The sequence below is a fragment of the Colletotrichum scovillei genome, assembly GCF_011075155.1.
Source record: "Colletotrichum scovillei strain TJNH1 chromosome Unknown Contig00011, whole genome shotgun sequence".
Classification (NCBI taxonomy): Eukaryota; Fungi; Ascomycota; class Sordariomycetes; order Glomerellales; family Glomerellaceae; genus Colletotrichum; species Colletotrichum scovillei.
The window spans coordinates 1,950,132-1,976,282 of record NW_023336269.1 but is presented as its reverse complement, the minus strand read 5'-3'; the positions used below and the strand labels follow the sequence as shown (position 1 = coordinate 1,976,282).

The window sequence follows — 26,151 nt, the reverse complement described above, 5'->3', positions numbered from 1 at the left end:
TAGCCATGACAGATGGATGGTAAAAGTTCATCATGATTCATGAAGATCTGTAAGAAGGACGGGAAAAGCCTTCCAGATGTGTACGGGATAGTTGCGTCTCCATGTTGCTAGCAATGCTGTGTTTATTAGTACAATCCACCCTTACTTCTTTCGGGAAACAAATTCTGCGGTCTACCGCGTGTGAGTCGAATCTGAGTCACTGGTCCACTTGCAGCTGACCCAGTTGTGCATGCCTTCTTAATGTGCTAGAATGGCATCGCAGCGAGGGGAGGGTGAAAAAAACGCCAAAGAACCGCCAGCTTTGGTGCTCCCAATTCCCCTCATAAACCAGTGGAGATTAGACTCAGGTTTGTGCGCGGCCTTACATAACCCGTCTGGTCTTGGAATCTGGGGTTGGAGCTCTGACGGACAAGGCCATTCCTTGATCGGCACTGCTCTTGCCTCGTTGGATGCTTTCTCGTGCCAGGTAAAACATCGGATATGAACGCATTAGGCGTGTATTGTATCTGTACACTGATCTTCTTATCCCCTCTTGCACATCTCGATGTGAAGTGATCGAAGCTTCCTCAGATGAAGGCAGCCAAGACTCGACGTGTTGTTTCTGTGGAAGTGAGGGGAGAAGCTCTGCTAGCTCTCATGATTGAATCGGTACCTTATTGGTAGTGCTAAACACTGAATTGGCGAGAGTATCAAGCTGTCCGGCTCAAACTTTCGGAGTCCGAGATCTACGCATGGCAGGACGTCGCGTGACATGCCTTGACTCCACCTTTGCTTGACACACAAGCGATCCATCCTTGCCATTTTTTGCCATTTTAGGACTGGGTATACGTTCGCAAAAAAAGCAAACTGAGTTGGACTTCTTTGGCTTTCACTAGGACTGCCAAGGTAAGTGTTAATACCTACATGGAATCAAGGTAAGTTGCCCATAGATTGTATCTGAAGCCGAGAGTCAAGGGCCGGGGAGCGGGCCCGGTCGGAAGAATTGACCTCCTGTGGAGACACCTTGAGGCTTGAGGGAGCTATCGTTGACCCAATTTTCCCGCACCTGCGCCCGGCACCCGTAAATCTGGCCCCACTAGTGAGGGCGGAAATACGTGACCCCGAGTCGACCAATCAGCAATCAGATCAATCCTTACTGTCAACTTTTTGGATTCTCGCATCGCAGAAGCTCTACGATCGAGTAAGCTCAGCCAAACCAACGACGGACGACAAGATGGCGGAGGCATTGGCACAAGCGGTAGCCCGCCAAGGGCCTGCATCCTTCAAGCTGGGAACCAAGGCAGTGTATCTGTACGTCCAACTTCCCAATCACAGCTATCTTCACCCGAGATCACCGTTCACCCCCTGGCGCCACGCACCTCGAAGACATCTTTCACAAAAAGCTAATCTCTCTCCCCTCCAGGCCGAACCATGTCGTCACCTTTGTCCGCAAGGACAAATCCCCAGCCAACATGGCCACCTTCAACGTGCCCCTGACCTTCACAAAGTTCGACATCCGCGACTACCTTTGGAACCTCTACAACGTCGAGACGACGGCGGTGCGCTCCCAGGTCAAGCAGTCGGCCATCGAGCGGCGGTCGACGGGCTCCGGCTACTTCCGCCCGCAGAGCACCAAGGTCATGACGGTGCAGCTGACGAAGCCCTTCGTGTGGCCCTCCCCGCCCGCGGACCTCGAGCCCTGGAACAAGAAGCTGTGGGAGGCGCGCGAGAGCGTCTCGCGCGAGCAGTACCGCGGCGACATCCGCAAGCAGCTCGGCCGGCTGGCGAGACCGAGCAAGGACAAGGAGAGCCCCGAGAGGAAGTTCTTGCGCAAGCAGGCTGGTAGGATCTTGCGCGGTGCGGCGCCGGGCAAGTGGGATCAGGGGACGAAGGAGGTTGAGCTGGATAGCAAGTGGGATCCGCCCAAGAAGAGGAAGGCGAAGAGCTGGCGGTTGATCAAGAGACAATCGAAGAGATCGGTGAGGAAATGAGCATCTTCCCGTTGCGGGAGTTCATGGGATGGGGGGACGGAAGGGGTTGGGATATTCACGTGTACAAAAATCGAAAGAACAATAGTGTAGCATGCGGATCGGCATGTCTTGTACAACACACAACACACAACAAGGACGGCATGCGATATAGAAAAAGTGTCAATTGGTTTTGGTATCTTTGGACTCGGATTCCTCAGTCACGGTATGCCTTGTTTCTTCAGACGATGTGATCCAGTGCTGAGACTCTTGAAAGCGAAGAGCTTCGTTGCCCCATGCCCACCAGCCAGCAGTCAGATTACGCGCAAACACCTCTAGGCCGCGATATCCCCGGGGCAGCAGGTCGTCAAACATGCAGCGGAGATTCGGCTTCCGTGAATGAACATCAGGGACCGCGGCAATGACCCTCCCGGGCACCTTTTTATTGTCACCCCGTTTTCTCGCGACGATGAGCCTCTCCCAGGGCTTTCTCCACGCAGACTCCGTATCAAAGATGGCATCGCCTTGCGACGTGATCTTGACCCATTGCCACTCGGCAGCGACCTCGAGGCCCCAGGATGCGAGGACACCCTTGGGCGAGGTGAGCAAGTCTACCAGCGTCGGCTTGTTCGTCACCCAGACGGCAACGAGACCGCCGTCTGCGAGATGGGCGGCGACGGGGATCTGGTCCAGAAGCGCGCGCGTCTCCTTGAGACCGTAGACGGTGGCATAGCCGCCCGTCGTCTTCTTCTTTCTCCTCGCGGACTTGTTGGGCCAGGGAGGGTCCATGATAATGAGGTCAAACTTGGGCGCCGTCGAGAGGAAGGATTCTCTAGTCTCCTGGATCGAGCCGTTCAGGTACGTAGACTCTGAGGGGAAAAAGTGTGCCGCAGCCGCAGCCGCAGCCGGCCGAGAAGTGGTTGCGGTAGTGGTAGCGGCAGCATCGTCGCCGTCGTCCTTGCGTACGGGATGATCCTGCGGGCTTACGCTGCTTTCACGACCGGTAATGCTGGCGACGTCGCTGCTGCTCCCGCCGCCCGTCACACGAGGGAGACAAAACGGCGCGTCGTAGCCCCGTCTTAGCGTATCGAGGGCGCTCTTCACCGCTGCCTCGATCATGAGGTCTGCGAGCTGGCTCGCCGGCGTCTGGTTGTTGGCTTGGGGGTCCCGGGGCTCTGGCAGCGTAAATGGTGCGGAGACGGGGTCGACCGACAGGAGCCGTCTCTGTGGTGGTTGTCCTGTTGTCTCGGCACCTTGGCCCGGTAAGAACTGGCTGTCCTCCAGCGAGGCCGGGATGTCGACGAGACACACGGAGCGGTCTTCATTTTGGAACAAGACGCATCTTGGCAACGAGCATGCCTGAGAGGACTTTGATGGAAGACTCGTAGAGGTCATGACTAGAATCGTATCTTCTTCTCATTCTTCGCCTAAGTAGTATCAGGACCAGCGTGCCTTGCCCCTGTGGCTTTGACCCGGGGCGTCTTCCCCGGAGGCTTGATTTGAGGCCCGGCGCAGTCAAAGTGCCCCTCGACCGGACCCGGGTGGGGGCTTAACTATTGTGGCCGTGGGAGAAAATAGTCCGGTGCTTGTAGTCCCCAATCCTACCGAGGCCCTCCTGCGTTGGTGTGGTTTCCCCTTGGACCAGCGGTCTGGTGTTAGTCAGTTTCTCTGTGTGCGAGAAAAGTCTTTGCAGCCATTCCCCGATTCGACTGCCCACATGGAGTGAAATTGCGGAGGTATCGTGGGTATCAAAGGCCTAACCCCGGACCGGAAGTGAGTAAAAGCAGAGAAGATCCTGGAAAGACAGCCCGCTGCAGAGGTCGAGAAGTTGAAAATGACCATCCGCCCGCGTCGACGCTCGGCAATCTTCGGCTCGTGGCCCAGACCCCTGTACTCCGTACTAGAACTCTCAGCGGGCAACCCCCCAATTTACCGCTCGTGCGCTACGCTCCTCCCCCGTAGAGCACCAGTTGTGTGCAATGAGAAGGAGCGTTTTTAAAATCTCGCCTTTATGACGTCCCGCCCCGTCGCATTTCGGCTTTAGACCCTTCCCTTCCCTTCCCGCACTCTGCCTCCTTGGAAACCTTCTCCACGATCACCACTCCCCCCCACGATCCTTACCCTCCTCGCGTGCCAGCTCGTGCGTCGGGCTCCTTTAGTTTCTCCTTTACCAGTCTTCGATTCCTCGACCCCGAAAACTTCGAAACACACTTCTGGAAAACACGATTCGCGGAATGCTCGTCGAGTAACGCCGGGCCCAGCACTTTCACAAACAGCCAAAGCGAACGAGCGCGCTCGCCGGGTTGCGCTGACTAGGTGATGCCGTCAGCGCTGCTGGAACATGCCTCTATGTCGGAGGTTGCACCAAACAACCAACGAAATGCTGCGCGACCGAAGCCAGACACGAGGGCCCCTCCCGTGTGCCCGACCGACGACGACGAGACGGTAGCCGTTAGGAAGCAGACGCGGACGTTCGACTATGTCTGGCGTTCTGGCGTCGCGGGAGGCCTGGCAGGATGCGCTGTAAGTAGCAGTAGGAATGAATCGGCGTGGAGAGGATATCCGTCATGCTGACGCAGATTTGTACCACAGGCAAAGACGGTTGTCGCACCTCTTGACCGAGTCAAGATTCTGTTCCAGGCGAGCAGTCCGCAATTCGCAAAGTACACTGGGTCGTGGTTCGGTGTCGTGACGGCAATGAAGGACATCCGCTCCCACGAAGGCTTCACGGGGTTGTATAGAGGACACTCGGCCACTCTCCTTCGAATCTTCCCCTACGCCGGAATCAAGTTCCTTGCGTACGAGCAGATCCGCTCCATGATTATCCGGAGGCAAGACCAAGAGACGCCCTGGCGCCGGCTTATCAGCGGCTCACTGGCGGGCATCACATCCGTCTTTTTCACATATCCCTTGGAGGTCATTCGGGTCCGGTTAGCGTTTGAGACAAAACACGGCGGTTCCTCATTATCCGCGATTTGCCGGCGGATCTACAACGAGCGTTTTGTGCGGACGTCCCCCGCCTCGCAAGCGGCTGGCACCTCGGCAACTGAGGCGGCCGCCTCCGCCGTCACCGCCGTTGCCCCGCGCTCGGGTCTGATCAACTTCTACAGAGGCTTCACCCCGACCATGCTGGGCATGCTCCCTTACGCCGGCATGTCCTTTTTGACGCACGACACGGCCGGCGACGTTCTCCGCCACCCCAAGCTCGCGAAATGGACAACGCTTTCGCGGCCGGAGAACTTGCCTGCGGGCAAGCCCACGCCGCTGCGATCGTGGGCCGAACTACTCGCCGGTGGTGTTGCCGGCCTCATCTCCCAGACTGCATCGTACCCGTTGGAGGTCATTCGTCGGAGAATGCAGGTCGGCGGCGCCGTAGGCGACGGCCACCGACTGCGCATCGGCGAGACGGCCGCCATGATTTTCCGGGAGAGGGGTATGCAGGGGTTCTTCGTGGGCTTGACTATTGGCTACGTCAAGGTTGTGCCCATGGCAGCGGTCGCCTTTTACACGTACGAGAGATCCAAGATCTGGCTGGGAATTTAGACTGCCTATTCTCTGTTGTGTGGGTTGCTGTTTGAGTTTGGCGTTGTTGGAACACTGGGACAAACAAGCATTTTTTGGGAGAATTTTCTTAGTTTTCGATGAAATACGCGGGTTAGAGAAGCATGTCTCTTAGGACCAAACCAAAGGAGTAAGGAGGAGCTTTAGAATGGCGGCTGTTCTGCACATACCAATCATCCAATATATTTCTGAAGTTGTTGCGCTACACGCCAATACCTTGACTTCACTGCGCGCTGTGGATGATGTGAACGTTTGAATCGCTTCATTTGATGCGACTGGAACAATAGGATAGAAGCATGGTATTCTAACTTCGTAATTCATAAACTCATTCCTTCTCCTCGCCAACACATCTTGTAATCTCAACACCATCCTAGCGAGAACTTGTCAGCACCCTCATGGGCCAGAGCAGTCAATTCAAGAGACCGAGAACTTACAGGCACACCAGTCGGCTCGAAGCTGTTGATGAGCTTACTCTCGTACCGGAGATTCGGGTTCCCGATGCGCGACAAGTCCAGCCTCTCCTCGCCCTCGCGCTTCTCGTACTGCTTCGCCGTGCGCTCGTCGTGCCACCCGGCTGCCTTCCTCGCGGCGCCAACGTCTCTGGCGGCGGCGCGCTTCTCGGCCACCGAGCTGCGGACGTACTCCAAGTACGGCGGGTTGCCCGGCTTGATGACGTTGTCGGCGGCGAGGACGGAGCCGGGGCCGACGAGGCCCAGCTGCTCGGCGAGCTTGAGGTCCGTGGTGTAGGCGGGCTTGTAGTGGTCCAGGAACACGAGGTCGATTTTGGAAAAGGTGCCGTCGGCGTGCAGGCGCGCGATGGAGGCGTCGCTGGGGCCGACGACGACTTTGACCGTGTCGGTGAGGCCGGCGAGGTCGACGAGGGAGCCGATGACGGCGGCGAATTCGGGGTTGCGCTCGAGGGAGAAGTATTGCGCTCCGCCTCCCGGGGAGGCCTTGCGGACGGCGGCGCCGAAGAGGATGCAGGAGTAGCCTACGTAGCCTCCTAATTCGACCTGTTGGCGGGTGTTAGGTTTCATCCAATCTCTCTCTCTCTCTCTCTCGTCTCTATGTCTCGAAGGGGGAAAACAGGGCAGAATGTTCAGGCCGCGCATAGCCAGCAAGGGCGTTCGGATGGTTACAGGTGCGATTCTCAAAGTCTGCTGAACTTGCGACGAAAGACCGCATTTAAGAACGAAGCTCTTCTCTTACCATCACCTTGGGCTTGACCTCGGCGATCAAGTCTGTTACAATCTTGCCCTTGTCCTCGCCCACGTTCATGAGGTACTTCTTGGTCCGGCCAAAGTCGTCAATCGCCTTCAACACGCCCTCCGGCGAGCCGCGGATCTCATCGAGGTTGGGTTGGCTGTAGACAAAGTGCAGGAGTTCGATCTCGCGACCGTCGTCGAAGAACACTTCCTCCTGGACGGCGTATGCCTTGCTTTCGTCAAAGTGAGGCATCTTGGAGTTTTGTGCTTGCTGACTATGACGAAAATTCTTCAACACTTTCAGGTATTGAGCACTGGGTATACTTCAATTGGAAAGAAAGATCTATGTAGACAAGGTAATCCGAAGAAGAAGGCGAGAAGGAAGAGAAAACAGAACAGTACGCATTCCCAGGCAGCTCAGCCCAAGGGCCACCGGTCTAGTTATCATCACGATGGATGAAACAGAACAGACCTTCCCACCAACATTGGAACGCCGCCTCCGTCGCGCGCGAGCAATATTTCCGAGCAAAGCAGGCACATTTGACGGGAACCGCAGCTCTCGGCGACCTTGACCACCTTTTCCACACCCTCCTACCCCAACTTTCTCGTTTCCCCCCTCACACCTGTGGAGCTACCCCTCCCTTTCCCGATCGTTCCAAATTGAATTGACCAGGCAATAATTGCCGGGCAAAGCACAGCAGCAGCAGCAGCAGCAGCAGGAAGGAAGCTCAGCCATCATCCATGACACGCCTTGGGCTATTTGGAAGCTGTTTGTAGGCAAGGCGCCACAGGGTACCTATGTAGTTGCGGCCTAAGAAGGAAGAGAGAGACATGAATTTGGTCATGGCGGGGTAACTGGCCGGACCTTGCCATCCCGCGAGATCGTGATTCGCAGCTTCCGCAATGTATTGAAGGTGAATGCGGTATGTACCTTTTGCTGGAAGTGGAAGAAGTCGACCGCGGTACGTATGCTGCACTAGACAGATACAAAGGTACCTGGTCAGTACAGGAGTACGGGAGTACGGGAGTACCAAATCATGTGCTTTCGCGACGAGTGCGGGTAGTGGCACGCGGAGAGGGGCAGTTGGCTGGGCACGGTAAGTCATGACGCGCATACCACCTCATCAACCGCGTCGACGATGTAATTGAGTTTTGCTTTCGAGCTTTCTCAACTGCACACACCAACTGCAGTCTTTTCTCAGCTCATGCCAGCTTTTCTCGGCCGACTGCGGGGTTTTCCCAAACGTCTTAACTGCCTTTGGTCTTTTTCTCAATCAAGGTGCGTCAAGCCAACGGTAGCACGAAGCCAGGGGGAGGGGGGCGAGGCGAAGGGACGCCGCTGATCCAACTCTAGCATGCGACTCGATGCTTTCATCCGATCCAAGGCTCCCACGCTTGACAGCATTTGAACAAACCCGATGAACCAGAAATGCAAACTGCATCCATGTCCGCAACGCAGGCTCATCTTCCCCCAGCCAACGAGAAGCTGTCGACGTCCCGATGCGGCTCGCCGGAGGGTTGTCTCCCCCTGGTCTGTCCTTCCCCCCTCTTCCCCACGTGCGAGATCTAGATCTCACGACTCGTGTCGATCATCTCATGGCAGTAAAAGGCAAGCAGCACTTTGGGGCCTGGGCTTGTCTCTGAGGGCAAACCCAGCTAGCCTGCTCCAGCTACGCTTGGCTCCGCGTTCCTACCGCAAAATTATCGAATGTCGATGACGGAATCGACTTTTCAGACTGAAACATGGGATTTCTCTAGCTTTCGTTCTGTTTGCCGTTTTGCTTAACAGGCGGCAAATAGGGAACATCGGAAGACACTCCGAGTATAGCACGCCATCTTCCCGCCCCGCGGACCGCATTGGTTTGTGACACAATAACCAAGCAGAGAGCCTGTGGCATGCGGAACTAACGCCAGAACGGACGCCAGTCCTCGCTTCTAGACGTCTCCGGGGCCAGAAGCTGTAAGCCCCATTGGCAAATGTCATGAGCATCACGACACTCCTTCTGCACATTGCCGTCACGCAGCAACCGTAATACGAGAGGAACGAAGAGATCTGATATGAGAAAAAAACCGCGCACCAAACGAGGACGATCCCGTCAAAGCTTGTCCGTACTAGCAACTCGCTTGTACCACCAGAGTTTGACGGCAGCATCGAGTCGAATGTACTTGTCACCGTTTCTCCTCTCTTGTCAACTACCGCGTTGCGCCAGCTGCTTCTACCCAAAGGTAAAGCAGCGTAGCTCCAAGCTTAGACGCCCGGGACAAGCCGGGGTCTTGCCTTTCGACTCCGACCCTTGCTGGTCGTCTCCCGATGACTTGCTTTCGTCTGCCTCGGGATTGTGTAACTTGATCCTCTTTTGAGGAGTCGGTCAAGCTGGAGTGGGCCTAGGTGAACGTTAGAGGCGCAAGTGATGATGTCGACAATTCGTCGACAATTCTCCGGGATTAGACATTCGCCGAAATAGTAATGACTACTGGAACCAGAAGTGTCTCGTACGGCTGCGGCCTTATATTGTAGTTCTAGCTTTGGGGAGCTTGATTCATTCAAAAGCCTGATGTTGGAAGCACCTCTCTGGCAAATTCCTTTCATCCTCACTCTCATCTCACTCGACCACTCTCAACGTCTTTCATCTTGACAAGCGCACCCTCCTCTCTCCCATTGCGCAATACCCAGACCGAATCAATCTCTATTACCCCCTTTCACAAGATGGCATCAGACATGAAGGCGACGGTTGAGCCCACCAAGAAGGGCTTCTCCGTCTGCGGTTATGAGAAGATCGAGTACGACTTCGAGTTCCTCGATGGCGTTTTCAACAAGCAGAACAGTCAGCTGGCCGACTGTTACTCGCGCTGGAAGCGATGCTTGGCTGTCATGGACCTCAACATCTTCAACATCTACGGCAAGGAGATGAAGGAATACTTTGACCACTACAACATTGAGCTCAAGATTCATAAGACCATGATTGGTGAGAAGGCCAAGTCCATGGAGACGTTGCTGAGCATCGTCGACTCCATGACCGAGTTTGGTGTCTACCGCAAGGTAAGTTTCTCATCTTCATCGAGCTATTGAAGCTGTCTGACACCAATTCAAGGAGCCTGTTCTTGTTGTTGGAGGTGGTCTGGTCACAGACGTTGCAGGGTATGTTTCCCTATAGGACTCCCCTTGACTTTGCTTGACTTCTAACACAATCCAGCTTCGCATGCGCCGCCTACCGCCGTAACACGCCATTCATCCGCATTCCCACAACAGTCATTGGCCTGATCGATGCTTCTGTATCCATCAAGGTCGCTGTCAACTACGGCAACTACAAGAACCGTCTGGGCGCGTACCACGCACCAACCCACACATTCCTCGACTTCACTTTCTTGCGAACTCTTCCCACCGCCCAGATCCGCAATGGCTTCGCCGAGCTGATCAAGATCTCTACTTGCGCCCATCTGGAGACTTTCGACCTGCTTGATCGTTTCTGTGAGGAGCTGATCAAGACTGGTTTCGGTCGCACTGATGGAGCTAGCAAGGAGGTCAGGGATGCGGCTGATAGGATCAACCGCAATGGTATCCACGAGATGTTGAAGCTTGAGACTCCCAATCTGCACGAGATCATGCTTGATCGTGTCATCGCATACGGCCACACGTAAGTTAACGTTCCACCCTGCATACGCCATAAGCGTTCTAGAAGCTTACCCCGCGCAGTTGGTCACCCCTCCACGAGCTCTCCCCTGATGTGCCTCTGCGCCACGGCCACGCCATCTCCATTGACATGGCCTACTCCGCAACTCTGGCGCACGTCCTCGGAAAGCTCTCCTCGGATGAGCATCGCCGCCTGCTGAACCTCTTCTCCCGCGCCGGTCTCTCCATGGACCACCCCCTCTTTGACGAGGACATGCTCGAGAAGGCTACCTCTGCCATCCTCAAGACCCGTGACGGCAAGCTCCGTGCCGCCGTTCCCTCACCTCTGGGTAACTGCGAGTTCCTCAACGACATCTCCCACGAGGACATGTGTGCTGCCCTCAAGGTGCACAAGGACCTCATGAAGGAGTACCCCCGCCAGGGTGCCGGACTCGAGGCTTATGTCGACGCCAGCGACACTGGTTACACGATCAACGGCTCTTCCGTGGAGGATGAGTCCCGCAAGTACATGAACGGCGTCGAGCAGACCGTCACCCGCGACGATACTATCTCGTCCAACGGTTCTTCGACACCCGAGTATGGCTTGTCAAATGGCAAGAACTTGGACCAGGACAAGGCTACGTATGCCGCTGCCGGCTTCGAGCCCGAGATCCTGAAGAAGCTCAACGCTGAGGAGATGAAGAGCTCCAGCACACATGGCAAGGTCCACGTTGATGAGGAGTGTTGCTAGAGCAGGCATACCGAAAAGTTTTCCTTTGTAAAGCGGCGAAACGAGTATTGTTAGGATAATTGCATCAACTTAGGGGTCATTAAAAACTCGAGCATAGCTCTTGAGGGAACTTGAATGGATTCACTTTCAATCACAATGCTAATCACGCATGCGTGCACAAGTCTCTTCAGACGATATCGACTTATTGTAGTGACTATCATTCTCCATGTGAAGCACTCCAGGACTTCCTGTTCAACCACCTTGGATATACACGTGCTTCTTCTATTACATCAAGATCACCCCCCCTAACATACTTCGTCTCCAACCCATCGTGTTCTAATTACTCTCCTCCCCCCTCCGCCCCAAAATGAGAGATCCAATCCCCAAACCTACAACCACGATATCCACCTCCTCGTTCCCCCCCCCCCCCCCCTTCGACCCGCATCATAGACCCTCCCATCCTCCCACCTCGTCACCAACCAGCAACATAAAGCCTGCCCGGCTAGCTCAATCGGTAGAGCGTGAGACTCTTAATCTCAAGGTTGTGGGTTCGACCCGTAAGTTATAGCTCGCTCGTCATCAGAAAATGGCTCAGCATTGGAACATCGTCACTAATTCATCACCAGCCACGTCGGGCTCAATTCCCGTCCGCGATTGAAGCGTACATCATCTTTTTGGAGATAATTTTTTTCCCCCTGTTGTGATTAAAGGGAACAGGGCTTCTTGCTATTGGTTTTGCTCCGAGTGCGAGGTGACTTTCGTGTGGCTGACTGTTCGCGTGAGGTTGACTTTGACCAGCTGTAGGCATTGCAATGTGGTATATGGAACTGGAAAATCTCGAAAGTCAGGTTGCACGCAGAGCCCCTGGTCATCATTGACCTCCAGAATACGTAGAGAGAGAGAGAGAGAGAGAAAGAAAGGAAAAAGGAGGTAACCCTGGGGTCCATGATTCGATCTCTCTGTTTATTCTTCTAGACTGTGCAAATGCAAAACGCCCATCTCGACGAATTTTTTCATGTACTCATACATTTTTTCCTCCATCTTTTCGTCTTCAATGCCCCCCCTGAGTGTCTCTACCCCTAAGTTCAGGTATCGCGATACTTCAGTGACCTTGGGCAGAATATCCACGGGAAGGGCTCAATCGTCATCGTCGACAAGCCATCCTCCCTCCGCTGCAGCGCGCATGACCAAATCCACGCTCTTCTGCGCGTAATCCGCCATGCCCCGGCGCTTGGCCCTCGCGCGCTTCGCCGCACGCTTGCCCTTTCTTCCCAGCAGGGCGTCCAGGTCCAACTCGCTCGAATCCGAGTTCGCCTTCTAAGCCTCCTCGGTGGTCGGAGCAGCGGCTACAGCGGCGGCGGCAGCATCCTCAGTCTCCGCAGCAGCAGCAGCAGCAGGCACAGACGCAGGCTCGAGATCCATCTCCTCGGGCGTGGGGGCGTCCTCAATGTCAATGAGTTCCTTCTCCGCGACATAGGCGTCCTCCGCCGCCTTCTTCCTGGCAGCCTCGTCAATGGCCCTCTGCTTCTGCAGGCTGTTGTTGATGAGCGGGGTGGTGTCGTCAAAGATGCGGAGCAGCATGGCCGTCCGGTCCTCTTTGGGCAGCATGAGGTTGAGCGAGTGGATGCTCTTCCACAAGGGGAGCGCCATGCGCTCGCTGAACGCCGGGTCAGAGCCGTCGGGCTCGACGCGGAGCACGCAGCAGCCCATCCCGATGTCGCGCACGCGCTCGCCAATCTCGCCCATCTGCTCCCACTCGCCGTCGGCGATGCGGGGGAACATCTCGATCAGCAGACGGCGCAGCGTCTCCTTCTTGGTCAGGCGGACGACGCGCTGCTCGCCGACGTAGCCCTGGAGGATGGGCATGCCCTCGGACTGGATGCGCCAGCGGCAGATCTCGGCTGAGGGGGCGTCCTGCTTCATAAACATCTTGACGCCGCCGTGGATGACCTTGATGCCGCGGCCCTCGTTCTCCGTGAGGATGTCGCGCGCCAGCGCCGAGGTGTAGTAGACGGCCTTGGCGGGCTCGCCCGTGGCGTTGCGGACCATGTAGCGGTCGTCGGGGAAGCGCGGCGAGATGTGGTAAAAGTCGCGAATGTTCTTGATGACCTCGTGCTTGGGGTCCAGGTACTTGAACGGCTCCTCGACACGGCCGTGGATGTTGCGGTTCGAGTTCTTGGGCTTCTCTTGTGTCGTCGCCTCGAGCTTGGCCTTCTTGGTCTCTTGAGTCTCGCCGTCAGCCGTCTCGTCTTCTCTCGGTCGCTTAACACCGTTCGTAGCATCCTGCTCCGCCTCCTCGGCCTTTTCCTCACTTTTTACTTCTTCGGTGGCCTCAGTGGTGGTCTCAGGGGCCGTCTCCGGAACCGTCTCGGGGACTGCCTCGACTGCCTCTTCGGTCGTCTCAGCTGCATCGACCTCCATGTTCGTCTCGGTGTTCTCGGTCTCAGTCGCAGGCGTGGCCTCGGCGGGTGTGGCAGCCGCAGTCGCTCCGTTTGACTTGGTGGACTCGTCGCCTTGCTTCTGGTCCTCAGGGCGGATCTTGACCTCGGCCTTCTTCTGCAGAACGGTGATGAAGAAGCCTCCAGTGTCCTGCTGGTGAGCGTAGACACGCATGCAGCGCTCGAGAGGCAGGTCGGCGCAGACGCTGCCCTCCAACGGCGGGAACATGGTCTCGACGAGTCTTCCGGGAGCAACACCCTCGGTACTGTTCTTCGTCCACTCATCGACCTCGGCCTGGGAGCTCCACAGCCTGCCAGACTTATCCATGATCTGCCACTTCTTCATACCGGGGGCGCGAACGAGACCTTGCAGCTCGTTGCTGCAGTCGACGATCTCGACCTTGTCCGGGCCACCGGCGCGATCGATGGCGGCCGCGACGACGGACTCGTTCTCGACGGGGTTCATACTGCAGGTGGAGTAGACGACACGGCCTCCGACCTTGAGCATGGCGAGCGCGCGCAGCAGGATTCTAACCTGGGTGACGTGAAGGCCCAGCGCACTGCCGGGCTGCCAGTCCTTCCACAGGTTCATGTTCTTTCTCAAGGTGCCGTCGCCCGAGCACGGCACATCGGCGAGGATTCGGTCGAACTTGAGGTATCGAGGCTTAGTCGGGGTCTCGGGGTTCGCGGGGAGCCTGATCGCGGGGTACTGGGTTGCGTCGTGGTTGGTAACGAGCAGGTTGGGGGATCCGAGACGCTTGAGCTGGTGGACAAGCATGTGGCCGCGCTTGTAGTCGGAGTCGTTGGCGATGAGGAGGCCGGTTGTGCGGCCAGAGTCCGAGGGGTCGGCCGAGAGGTCAGCCTGGCGCTCCTCCTCCGTCTCGTCGCCGAGGTCGAGCCCGTCTTCCTTGGCAAAGGCGCGCAGAACCTTTCTGACTCTCGCCTCCTCGCCCTGATGAATCATCTCGAGAAGCTGACCGGCCTTGCTGCCGGGCGCGGCGCACATATCCAACACGGTCATGCCGGGGCGGACGTCCATCAAGAGGGGAGGAATCATGCTGACGACCTCTTGTCTGCTGATGTTGCCGACAGTTGTCTCGGAGACGAGGAACTTCTGGAAGGCGGCAAAGGGGGGGTATTTGCGAATAATGTTCTTCGGGGTAGTCATCCACCAGGCGAGCTCGTTGGGGTACCAAGTCAAGGGCTTGGGGGGCTCGACGGTGCGTCCATCGGCGTGCTGGATGTTCTGGATCTCGGGCATGTATCGGGTTTGCAGAAGCTTCTTCACGGCCAAGGCGTGGCTAGGATTCAGGTCAGTATGAGGTCGCGCGAGACCAGAAAACGTGTCTGTCCTCTGTCAAGTGACTGATGCCTTACCCTTTGGAGCCGCAGAAGCGGAAGCTGTTGGGCAGATCTCTGCGCAGGGCATCCCAGAAGGGGCCCTGCTCCTCCTCGGAGAGACCAAAGATGGTATTGTAGTAGCGCTGGAGCCTCTCGTTCTCCTTCTTGACGGCAGGGTAGTTCTGCCACGACTCGCTGCGAGGCTGGCGACCGCGGTCACCGCCGCCCTCGGCGTTGCTGCCGCCGCGGGACTTGCCCTTCTTGCCTCCCTGATGGAACTGTTGTCAGCGCGCGAGAACAGGCAGCAGGAGTCAATTGAAAAGCGACCGCAAAAACTCACTCTGAACTTGCGACCCATGATGTGTCGCGGGAGTGGGAAGAGAAAATTGAGTCAACGTGCGTGGAGGGGTATGCGTTGCGCACGGCGTGTGTTGTTCGAAAGGAAGGGAAATTCAGAGGTAAGAGTTGTCGCAGTCCAATCCTGTCAGCGTTGGTGGGTAGTGTCGCGCGGTGTGAAATTTTGCCGTCACCAGAAAAAGAGCAACAGGAGAAAAAAAAAAAAAAAAAGTTGGAGGTTCGGGCGGAATGCGCCAACATGCGGCCAGCCCCTCGATCGGAGATGATTGGCCTATCAGAGGGTAGCTATGGGGAGCATCTAATCACCCCGCATCGCACCCCTGCACCCTCAGGGTCCGCCCCGGCCCCGCGCCCGGCCTGTATCCGCTGAAGCCGGCTGGAGCCCGCTGAGAAGCGTCCCGCATTCATCACCTCTCAGTGTGCGTACAAGTCTTTCAAGATACAGGTAACCACCGAAGGTACTCAACCTTCATCTCATCATCCTCCCATCTTCGGCGTCTGTTACTGCGGTAGATGCGATTTAGATATTGACGATATCGGCTGCGGTCCATGTAAACTCAAGTAGCCCACCTCCGCGGAATGAGGCCGCAGGCACGGCGCCGATTACTCTACTTCTGAGAGCCCAAGCTTCCTGGAGGTCTGCACCTCGTAGATTCGTGACATCCGCAGGGCGTAGCTGCAAATCCTAAACCGTGTGCCTTTCGTCGCTTTCGAGAGCCTCTGATCACTGCCGCGGAGCTCATTCCGCTCTCCCTCACTAAACAACCAAGTAATCCTCTCCGTTGTATTAATATCTCGACTACTATTGGATACCTTGGCTCAATGGTGGTGGGCACCGAGGCACGCATCGCCAGGGATGGGGGGGGCTCCAAAACGCCAGAGCGGCACATTGGACGTATAATGCGGGGTTTGCCTCGGGACCCGAACAACGGTAGTCGGGGGAGGGCGTGGCCAACTCTTAGCAATTCCGGGCTTGATTTCCGTCTTGATTACCGCAGATTGTTGTTCCATTCTGTTAGTGACATGGAAGCTACTCCCCCAAAAATGCCAGTGGAGGGTTGGGATATCGGCAGCCGAAGCTTGAGCTATCCCGCATTAAAGCTTATATGCGACCCTTTCGGATGGACATTCGCGTGGCGAGGAAATACTCATCTCTCACACTTCATCTCACTAATATAAAGCTCAAACCCACATCCGCAATTCCCGGTATTATTCTCTATTCCCATTGAAAGAACATACACATACATATGCTCTGTAAAGCGATCCCTCATTGAGAGAAGAAAACCATGGCACCATCAACCTCAGTCAGCCAGATCCCCCACGCGGACGCCTCCGCCGTCAAACACACAAACGGCAATGGCGTTCTGCCCAGCTCTACCATTGCGCCCGAAAAGAAGCCCGGGCAAGACAAGTCAAAGACCCTGGAGACCAAGGGCTTCCCCCGTCCGCAAAAGTTTGACGACCCGTACCAGCAGCGCCAGCACCTCAAGGAGCGGCTGGCCTTGGGCTTCCGCATCTTTGCAAAGAACGGCTTCGACGCTGGCGTCGCTGGCCACATCACAGTCAGAGTAAGTCTTCTTCCGTCCGAGAAACAGTCGATATGGTTTCAAACCAGCTTCATGGGTCTAAAACTAATGATATCACAAGGACCCTGTTGAGCCGCAAACATTCTGGCTGAACCCTTTCGGCGTCCCCTGGCCACTGCTCAAAGCATCAGACCTCATCCGCGTAGATGAGAACGGTGAAGTAGTCGAGGGTGGCCCCGTGAGGCTCTTGAACACCGCCGGTCCGTCCCCTCAGAACAGACCAACTTCCTTGGTCAACCTCTCGACGAACCTAGCTGACAATGTAATTCGCAGCATACATGATCCACCACGCAGTTCACGAAGCCCGCCCCGAGATAAACTGCGTCGCCCACTCCCACTCCCTCTACGGCCAAGCCTTCTCCGCCCTCGGCCGCAACCTCGACATCACCACCCAGGACACCTGCGCCTTCTACAACGACGTCGTCCTCTACAACTCCTTCGGCGGCATCGTCCTCGGCAAAGAGGAAGGCCTGCGCATCGCCGCCGCCCTGGGCGACAAGAAGGCCGCCATCCTGCAGAACCACGGCCTCATCACCTGCGGCAAGAGCGTCGAGAGCTGCGTCTACTGGTTCCTCAGCCTCGAGCGGTGCTGTCACCAGCAGCTCCTGGCTGATGCCGCTGCGGGGGGCAGGGGCCACGAGACGGTCAAGATTGATGAGGAGGATGCCGAGTTCACGTACAAGTCTATCGGGTCCGAGGTGGCGGGGTGGTTTTCGGGGAAGCCTACTTTTGATATGATGGAGCATGAGTCTGGTGTGGCTTACAAGATGTGAGAGTGGTGGAGGTGGCGGGGTTAATGATGTAGGGAAATGTCAGGCAGAATGAACAGGTTTGATATTGATTATCACTGACGAAATTTGAGGACTTTGGCGACATGTAAAGTTTGTCTATAGCCATCGGTAGCTACCTATACAAAAGGGAGCCCATACCACGTTGAATCGTGCCTCTTCAGGAATGGGTGGGGATGTAGCCCGAACGGTCTTTTGTCTGGAGCATCATATAGTCCGGCTTTGGTGGCTAGCCTAAGGTACGGTACATAGGACTGAACTCCACAGCCTTCGCATCAAAGAGAGATCCAGCGGTCCGTCCCTCCTGACGTGCCTCTTCACGTATTCGTTACATACTACGTTCGGCTTTCAAAATGAAGGGACGGGAACAAGGGTGTCTAAAATGACTCCGGCTTAACACATATGTTGACTGCGACGGCGCAGGAACAAGGATATTTAGAATAACGCTTACTTCACACATATCTTAAGTACGATAATCTTGCTGCGCTCTCTCAGTACGAGACAAAGGCTGAGGACGTATCAAGCTTCTAAATTTGTGTATTGGGCGTACTCTAAGTTATTAGTTATTCTTTCGAGTTGGGAAACGGTCTTATTGTTCAACGTATCGGAAATTGACAACATGGGGCCCCATCTTGAAGGAAACTATGACGATTTACGAGTTTACTCTCCCAGATCTGCCAATCTAGAAAGCCTCAGTTCCCCTCCTCAAGAATGTTCAGGATATCGGCTAGAATGTCATAGATAGGAATGGGCTCTTATACCTTAAGTGCTATACTACGGTCCCAGCTCGGAAAATTGGTCTCTTACTTGAAGATGTGTAGAACCAGGTATTTCCATTTGGGTCGTACCACCCTTCCAGTGAGTTGTGCACATACAGAAGGATTGCGATAATGCCATTTATAAGAGCCGCCGGTTTAGTTATGTTTAGTTGCGATCTTTCGCACCGCTCTGCCTACGATAAAGGATAAGATAGGTTTGACAGAGTGCAGAGAGGATCTAAGCCTCGCGTCTTCGAATATCGTCTAGCGTTATAGCTCAAAGTAGTTTTTCCTTCTTTGTCAGTTTTGATTTCGTCCTGGTTATTCGTTATACGGTACGTTCGGTATAGAAGAGAACAGGAACGGAAAATTCAATAGGTAATTAGGGCCTACCTCCCATCTGCGGTCTACAGAACAAACAGAGAAGATGATCAGACTGGTCGTGCTCCAGCTAATGAAGTGGGCGCTGACGCTGCCCATGGAGAACTGAGACAGGCGGTGCTATGAAATATCCATGAATCACGAGCTCGAGTACAGTCTGATTTCTCGGGGTCAGACCCTGGGCATAGGTTAATAGTACCATTCATGTCGGAGATCCACGGAGCCAATCAAATGAATCATCCAACGTATTCGTTCTATGTTGCTCTCGCTCTTCTACTAGCACATGCGAAACACAAGTAACGGCTTCTTTCTATGCGTATGTGTACAGGATTTCCATCCAGATGCCAAAAGTACACGATGCCCAGGCACAATCTATAACATGCTGTTCTAATGCATCATACCCAACTCCCTGACTGGCTTCTCCAACCGCCTTACACATACTGAGAAGCAGGAACAACCTCGGCCCCTTTTCACTTATTTTCCACCCTCAAAAAGCTCCTCCAAATCCTTCCTCTCACCACTATGGTGAACCATATCATAAAACACGCCTCTCGCTTTATACAGCTCCACCGGTCGTCCCGCCTCAACGACCCGTCCAGCCCCCATGACAACAACCGTATCATAATCCGCAATCGTCCGCAGGCGGTGGGCAATCGTGACAAGCGTACGATCATCGCCGTCACCATCACCATTGACCTCCCTCCGCAGCACGGCCTGAATGCCCCTATCCGTCTCATAATCCATACTCGCCGTCGCCTCATCCAGCAACATCAACCTGCTCCCCCGCACCAGCGCGCGACACAGCGACAGAACCTGACGCTGCCCGTGGGAGAAGTTCTCGCCCTTGGCATTCACCACCGTCGACAGCGCCAACTTGGAAGAGTCATCGTCCCGCGCAACCACTGCCGCCGCGTCGTCGTTCGCGTCGGTATCCACGTCCGAAGAAGGCTGGTACTGGAACGAGGCGATCCCCTGACACGACTCGAGCGCCCTCTCGAGCACGGGCTCGGCAATCTTGCCCGTCGGGTCGAGGTTCGTCCGCAGCGTGCCGTTGAAGAGCACGGCCTCCTGCGGGATGATGGTGAGCGCCTCGCGGAGGCGGCGGCGCGGGATCTTGGTGATGTCGATGCCGTCGTAGAGGATCTGACCCGACACGATGTGCGTGAAGCGCAGGAGGGAGAGGACCAAGGTGGATTTGCCGCTGCCGGTGCGGCCGACGATGGCGACGCGCTCGCCGGCGCGGAATTTGAGGTTGACGTCTGTGAGGATGTTGGGCCCGTCTTGGTCGTAGCGGATGGTGACGTTGCGGAACTCGATTTCGCCCGTCGCGGGCCAGGTTTTGGGGATGACGTGGGTTGGGATGTCGGTGTATTCGACTTGGCCTTCTTCCGGGTAGGATTCGTCGTCCTTTTCTTCGGTGTCGAGGCCGGCGTATTCCTTGATACGTACGAACTGTTCTTGGATGTTAGCCACCAGGACTCCTTACTCGCAAATTGAAAAAAAAAAATAGGGGGAAAGGGGACGCGCGCAACTTACACTTTGTAGCTCAACCTCGAGGTCGTTCATACTACGGACGAGACCCAGGATAGTCTGACTCAAACCGGTCGCATTATGCAGCGAGAAACCCACCAGACCGGCACCCACAAGGCCGGCCTTGGACACGGCAATGATACCCGCGCTCAAGCCGACCAGGGCCGTGATGACATCGACGCGCATCGCGACCCAACGGTTGCAGTTGAAGTGCGCCTCCGCCGCCCGAGACCAGACGCGGAGCTTATCCGCGAGGTTATCACCGAAGGTATCCGGCATCCCCGCCCGCGCGCGAATAATAGGCAGACCCGCGAGTGTATCCGCAAACTGCGAAAAGATGGGCGACTGCGAGCTCGCGACGAGGCGCTTGATAGTGACGGCCGTGCGGGTGTAGATCTCGCCGACGACGAGGCCGCACGTGGACGCGACGGCGGCGGGCACGATAAAAATCGGCATGATGGAGCTGATGGCGAAGATGCGGATGACGAGCGCCAACGAGCTCTCGAGGAAGGCTCTTAGCTGCGGGCTGACGCTGAGGTCGAGCGAGGACATGTCGCTCGAGAAGCGGTTGATGATGCGGCCGACGGGCGTCTTCTTGTACCAGCTCAGGGAGACGCGCATGACGGCGCGGATGAAGTCGTTGTGCAGCTTGCGGGCGGCGTGCCAGGCGCCGTTCTCGAAGACGAGGAAGACGGCGGCATAGAGGACCGACTCGGTGACGGTGACGGCGGCGTAGACGCCCAGGTAGAAGGCGATGTCGACGGCCGTCTGCCTGTCGTAGGCGTCTACCCAGACCGAGAGCCAGAGGGTGCCGCCCATGACGGAGAGCTGGGAGAGGAGCATCAGGAACATGCAGAATACGGCGTAGCTTGGGCCGCCGAAGTAGGTCATGTACTTGAAGACTTTGTTGCTGATCGTTAGCTTTGAAGCTTTGAGGGTTGTTAGGGGGTCACACGTACACATTAAACGAGCGCTCTTCCCGCTGGCCTTCATCTCCTGAGCGACCACATCCTTCGTCCCCTTATCGACGGCGACCTTCCTGGTGTCGTTGAGCGGATCCGTCTGCGTCTCGACTTCGGTGTCCGAATTGTCGGAAACCTCAGTGCTGCTCTCACCCTCAATATCCTTGGCGACAGCGACCGGGTGCCTGACGACACCAATATTCTGCTCAACGTGCTTGACCGCACCGTCCTCGAGAGTCACGGCGACATCAGCCTGGGCCGCAACCCACGGCTGCTGCGCCACCAGGACTACGGTACGCCCCTTCAACAGATCGGAGCAGAAACACCGCTCCCAAAGCGAGGCCGCCGTCTTGGCGTCGAGCGCCGAAAAGATGTCGTCGAGGAGCAGCAGCGGCGCCTTGGAGTACAGCGCCCTAGCCAGCGCGACGCGGGCCTTCTGGCCGCCCGAGAGGGACGCACCGTTCTCGCCGACGACGGTCTGGTCGCCGGCGTCCAGCTCCCGCAGGTCGACGGGGAGGCAGCACGCGTTGACGACGGCGTCGTAGCGCACGGGTTCGAGGGGGCTGTTGAAGAGGATGTTCTCCTTGATGGTGTCATTTTGCAGCCACGACGTCTGCGACGCGAAGGCGACGTCCTTGGGCCGCGTAATGGTACCGCCCTCCTTGACCGTCTCACCCAGGATCGCGAGCAGGAGCGTCGTCTTGCCGCTGCCACTGACGCCCGAGACGACGTTGAGCCCGCCCTGGGCAAAGTCGATGGAGAGGTCTTTCAGCTGGAACGAGGCCGTCTTGTTGCGGCGGAAAGTGGCGTCCTGGACGCGGAGGGGTCCCTCGGGGTACTCGTCGAGCGGCGTCGTGGTGGCAAAGTACCTGTCGAGGCGGCTGATGGCGATGGCGGCGCCGGTGATCTGGCGCGACATGAAGGCGACCTGGCCGACGTTGCGGCGGATCTGCTTGACGAGGTACGTCGTCGTGAAGGCCGTGGCGGCCGTCATGGGCTGGCCGCAGACGCCGACGTAGAGGGAGAACATTGTGATCATGGAGATGTAGGGCACGAGGGCGCTGATCTGGTTGAGCATGACAAAGGACAGCGACACGCGCCAGAGGTCGCGCTGCTCGCTGGCGCGCGCGTCCTCGATGGTCTCGATGATGGCGTCCTCCCACGCGAAGTACTTGACGGCGCGGATGGAGGCGAGGTACTCGGAGACGAGCGAGATGCGGGCGTCCTGCGCGCGCCGGGCCTTCCGCGTCAACCGGCCCATGAGCCGCGAGATGGTGACGGACACGGGCGCGGCGAGGAGGAGGATCAACGTGCCCACGAGGGCGGGCCAGCCGAGCATCCTGTAGAGACCGATGACGGAGAGAATGGTGCCCACGGGCACGCCCGTCCCGGCCATGACGACGTCGCGCGCGCCAAAGATGGCCTGCACGTCAGCCGCCATGAGGTTCGCCAGACGCCCGGCCGATGTCGTGGACCGCCCTGCCTCTTCATCCTTCTTATTCTTCTTCTTATCCTTGTTCTTGCCGTTCTTGTCCCCGGCGCCGTCGGGCTTGGGCGCGAAGATATCCTCCTCGAGCTCCATGGACCCCATGGCGCGATGGTACAGCTCCTGCGTCAGGGCGGACCGCAGACGAACAACCAGACGGGTCGACGTGAAGACGTACTGCTGGAACAGGACGGAGCGCGACAGCGGGCCGCAGAACATGAGCACGAGCCAGAGCCAGGGCTTGACGGAGGCGCCCTGGGGGTCCGCGAGGTAGCCCAGGAGGTGGTACAGGCCGTAGGGGGCGACGAGCTCCGAGGCGTAGGCCGAGGAGATGTAAAAGGCCATGAGGTTGACCTCCTTACGCAGCAGGTAAAACAGCGTCCACGTCGTCGTGACGCCCCTGGCCCTCGCCTTCTTGATCCGCGCGAGGAGCAGCAGCGGCTCGTCGTACCAGGGCAGCTGGGGCAGGTCCTCGAGTACGACCTCGCCGGTGCGGGCGCCCTTCCACATGACGGGCGTGAGCCACTCGAACGTGAGGTAGTAGTTTGCCCAGCTGCACGTCTCCTCGGGCGCGGGCCCGCGCTTCTCGTAGTCCTCGGGCATGGGCACGTCGTTCACAAGCGATGGGGGGACCCATTCCCTCGGGGTGATGACGGAGAGGACTACGGCGGCCGCTAAGCTCGCGAGGCCGCCCTTCACCGGCGCCGCCGCGAGGGCGCACTCGGACGAGACTTCGATGCAGGGCAGGGCGGAGGAGGCGGCGAAGATGAGGAGCTCGAAGCCGAGGGCGAAGTTGACCTGGTGCAGGGCGACGTGCCGCCACTCGAGATCGTTGACGAGCCTCGAGAGGCCGAGGACGAGGGCATAAGCGGCGACGAGGGCGTTAAGCCAGGGTGTCTGGCCGCGGGCGGCCGCGAGGGCGAGGAAGGCTAGGGTGGAGGCGCGTACGAGCTGGGCGAGGAGTTCCCAGGGCCATCTAATGCTGGCGGCGCGGACAGTGGTGGTTGTGGTGAGTGGAGACGAAGATGAAGGCTTGTTGCGGCGCTGGATGAGGCGTGAAGCAGTCCAGAGCGCAGAGATGACGAGGACGAGGGCTTGAGGGTACCCTGAGTCGGCGATCTGGGTCACGTCGTTGATCCAGGGCAGTTCTGCATGGCTACTCGGGGTTTGTCAGTCATTGTCCTTTTCAACGTCTACTCAGATACGTAGGTGCAATGGATGAGACTGGTATTGTCGACCACACGCTCTCACGCGCCTTCACAGAAGAGATGTGCAGAAAGCACTTGATGCCATAGATTCAGCAGGTTTTTGAATCAATCCCGGAGAAATAAGTCCCATAAGACTATCTGGTAGCAGTCTTTGCATCCCATATCTAAGCCCGCAACGTTTCTCTTTCCATGGCCATGTAGCGGTCAAGCATTCTGTATAGAACTCACCTCTGAGCAGTCGCCAGCAAAGTCTGGGACCGCAATCGCGCCTCAGCCGCGAGCGCAAAGACTCGCTGAGGTATGAGATCCATCATCTTCGGGGCAGCGCGGCGAGAGCGGTGTTGTCGACACCACAGCCTCGTCTCGTTTGGCGCTTCTCTCGATGTGGGATTCTTGACAACTACTGCGAGCACCACCGCGTGTCATGAGTGAAAGCTTGACGAGATGTCGTTGAAATGAAGGATCGCAATTCGTTCGAGGTTAAGTCCCCCTTCTGGTAAATATGCAAATATGCAAGCCAAGACCAAAAGTCTATAGAAAAAGAGCGAAGGGAGCAGAGAAATATATCAAAAACATGTCAAGAAGGTATTCAAGGTAAGAGAGACGAAAGAGAATCCGCGAGACGTTGTATTCGTAAGAAAAGGTCGATAAGATACGGCGAGACAGGGGAATCCCTAGTCTCCTAGGCTGTGCACCAGCTCTAGAGCAAATGGGAAACGGTCAATTGAGGCCTTCCGCTAGGGGGGGGGGGGGGGGTACCCCAGCTAGGCAGCCAGGGCCTAGTTGGGATGCGTTCATCCTCATTGCTCAACTGTTCGTTTCGTCCATCCCTCCTGGGGTTGTGTGGTTTGTGACGGGGAGGGGCCGATTGCTGAGAATGCGGGAACGATGACTGGACTGCAGGACTGGCAAAGAATGCTAGCAGCTAATAAGATGGGGGGCAGGGTCACCGGTTGCGAAAGCGGCATCCAGAGTGTTGCAATCCAACCCGACATGGGTTTTTGCATGCCCGCCCTTGGATTGACACATTTATCAGGTAATGTACTGATTCTCAAAGCCGAGCCCGACTGATCGTCATGGTCAGCTTAATACCCTTCAAAAGGTTCTCTCTCCAGTGCATTGCCTTTTCACAAGGCTGCACTTTTGTAAGATGCACAAGAATCAAGTTCCCAGCAATAGAGCTCTCGGACAACTTTGCCGGTCTCGGGACCGGAAAGTGGGGCCCCAAGTTGACCTTTCCAAACGTCGGGAGCGGATGCGGAATGGGGTTGCCGGCCGAAGCAGGCAAGCCCAGCAAGCCATCCTATTGACGCCACTCCCGTCTGTGAGGTCGAATTCAAACCAAAGTCCCAAACTTCAATGTACCAAAGTTCCTTACTAGATACGAAGACCAAATGACCCTAAATTGCCTTCCTGATAAGGGATTCCAAAAGAGGATTCCGTTCAAGACGTATTCCCAGTTTCATATCCATGCGGTCCCAAGGGTAATAATATGGGCGCGTCCACATTGCATCCCGCCCATTTAGTTCCCGTCCCTTGTCAAAAGCTTGGCATTCTGAGGAACCAAGCCTCCTCGACTTCACACGGGGAGAACCATGGCCAGATTATCCCCCTTGCATTGGAACGACCCGTCTCGGAGGTCATTGCGGTTTCTCTCAAAGAGCTTTACCATGAACGTCACGTAGATATGGAAAATCTCTCGTTGCTCTGCTAATCACAAGTACCTTACCTCATACACATCTATACAATTCGTTTCCTCAAGTACCAATGCATGTAACTCGGTATTCTACAATATGTCATTGTCAAAGCGCAGCCGCGAACTTGGAATGACCTCCATCAGTCCCGTCATAAAAATACAGCAACGCAGCGGCCGCCGCACCAAATACACCCACCCTTACACCGTTGGAACCCCTCGGAGCCTGTCAGCCTGCCTGACACCATCGGCATCTCGTCGCTCAAAACGGCAGGTCCAGGTTCCCCCTTCACCACACGTCTCATTGGATCATGACCGGCACCTTCAAGAGAGAGCTCATCGGACCTTGAGAGGAGAGGGGGAGAGTCAAGACATGGCAATCATGTCATACGCATCTGTTCTTGTTTTCGCCCACCATTTTTTTTGCGCCGTTTTATCCGTGTACTTCTCTTCTCAACCACTATTGCAGGATAAACGAGATTAGGCAGCAGTTGCCCATTCCGTCTTTGAGTTGTCGTCCATTCCTACCGGAGCGAGCAACATCTTTCATCAAAACCTAGGAACCTCTCTC

The 26,151-nt window shown here is 56.5% G+C and overlaps 8 protein-coding genes across 8 annotated transcripts; 4 read left to right on the top strand and 4 right to left on the bottom strand.

The window, feature by feature from the left end:
* Positions 1-1,213: 1,213 nt before the first annotated feature.
* Positions 1,214-1,970, top strand: HER10_EVM0006828 (ribosomal protein L23; the record flags this gene model as incomplete). Its single annotated transcript, XM_035476402.1, has 2 exons — positions 1,214-1,290; positions 1,403-1,970. The coding sequence occupies 2 exons, from the start codon at positions 1,214-1,216 to the stop codon at positions 1,968-1,970; spliced, it is 645 nt and encodes a 214-aa protein (XP_035326941.1).
* Positions 1,971-2,129: 159 nt separating this feature from the next.
* On the bottom strand, positions 2,130-3,341 carry HER10_EVM0013011 (uncharacterized protein; the record flags this gene model as incomplete). Its single annotated transcript, XM_035482383.1, has 1 exon — positions 2,130-3,341. One exon carries the CDS (start codon positions 3,339-3,341, stop codon positions 2,130-2,132), a length of 1,212 nt encoding a protein of 403 aa, XP_035327441.1.
* Positions 3,342-3,884: 543 nt separating this feature from the next.
* Positions 3,885-5,720, top strand: HER10_EVM0013081 (uncharacterized protein). Its single transcript, XM_035482450.1, has 2 exons — positions 3,885-4,469; positions 4,539-5,720. The coding sequence occupies exons 1-2, from the start codon at positions 4,266-4,268 to the stop codon at positions 5,487-5,489; spliced, it is 1,155 nt and encodes a 384-aa protein (XP_035327449.1). The 5' UTR covers positions 3,885-4,265; the 3' UTR covers positions 5,490-5,720.
* Positions 5,721-5,832: 112 nt separating this feature from the next.
* Positions 5,833-7,185, bottom strand: HER10_EVM0002917 (uncharacterized protein; the record flags this gene model as incomplete). Its single annotated transcript, XM_035472609.1, has 3 exons — positions 6,717-7,185; positions 5,942-6,520; positions 5,833-5,877 (listed from the first exon to the last, which is right to left on the bottom strand). Exons 1-3 carry the CDS (start codon positions 6,963-6,965, stop codon positions 5,833-5,835), a joined length of 873 nt encoding a protein of 290 aa, XP_035326655.1. The 5' UTR covers positions 6,966-7,185.
* Positions 7,186-9,130: 1,945 nt separating this feature from the next.
* Positions 9,131-11,165, top strand: HER10_EVM0003697 (3-dehydroquinate synthase). The gene is made up of 4 exons (XM_035473362.1): positions 9,131-9,752; positions 9,805-9,851; positions 9,907-10,347; positions 10,407-11,165. The coding sequence occupies exons 1-4, from the start codon at positions 9,420-9,422 to the stop codon at positions 11,071-11,073; spliced, it is 1,488 nt and encodes a 495-aa protein (XP_035326721.1). The 5' UTR covers positions 9,131-9,419; the 3' UTR covers positions 11,074-11,165.
* Positions 11,166-12,214: 1,049 nt separating this feature from the next.
* Positions 12,215-15,329, bottom strand: HER10_EVM0002672 (NOL1/NOP2/sun family protein). The gene is made up of 3 exons (XM_035472374.1): positions 15,172-15,329; positions 14,868-15,100; positions 12,215-14,791 (listed from the first exon to the last, which is right to left on the bottom strand). The coding sequence occupies exons 1-3, from the start codon at positions 15,187-15,189 to the stop codon at positions 12,370-12,372; spliced, it is 2,673 nt and encodes an 890-aa protein (XP_035326633.1). The 5' UTR covers positions 15,190-15,329; the 3' UTR covers positions 12,215-12,369.
* Positions 15,330-16,186: 857 nt separating this feature from the next.
* HER10_EVM0007174 (class II Aldolase and Adducin domain-containing protein) lies at positions 16,187-17,547 on the top strand (the record flags this gene model as incomplete). Its single annotated transcript, XM_035476739.1, has 3 exons — positions 16,187-16,756; positions 16,836-16,974; positions 17,048-17,547. Exons 1-3 carry the CDS (start codon positions 16,475-16,477, stop codon positions 17,545-17,547), a joined length of 921 nt encoding a protein of 306 aa, XP_035326966.1. The 5' UTR covers positions 16,187-16,474.
* Positions 17,548-19,162: 1,615 nt separating this feature from the next.
* HER10_EVM0011902 (ABC transporter) lies at positions 19,163-24,490 on the bottom strand. The gene is made up of 4 exons (XM_035481314.1): positions 24,116-24,490; positions 21,191-23,838; positions 20,238-21,133; positions 19,163-20,153 (listed from the first exon to the last, which is right to left on the bottom strand). The coding sequence occupies exons 1-4, from the start codon at positions 24,199-24,201 to the stop codon at positions 19,176-19,178; spliced, it is 4,608 nt and encodes a 1,535-aa protein (XP_035327345.1). The 5' UTR covers positions 24,202-24,490; the 3' UTR covers positions 19,163-19,175.
* Positions 24,491-26,151: the final 1,661 nt, after the last annotated feature.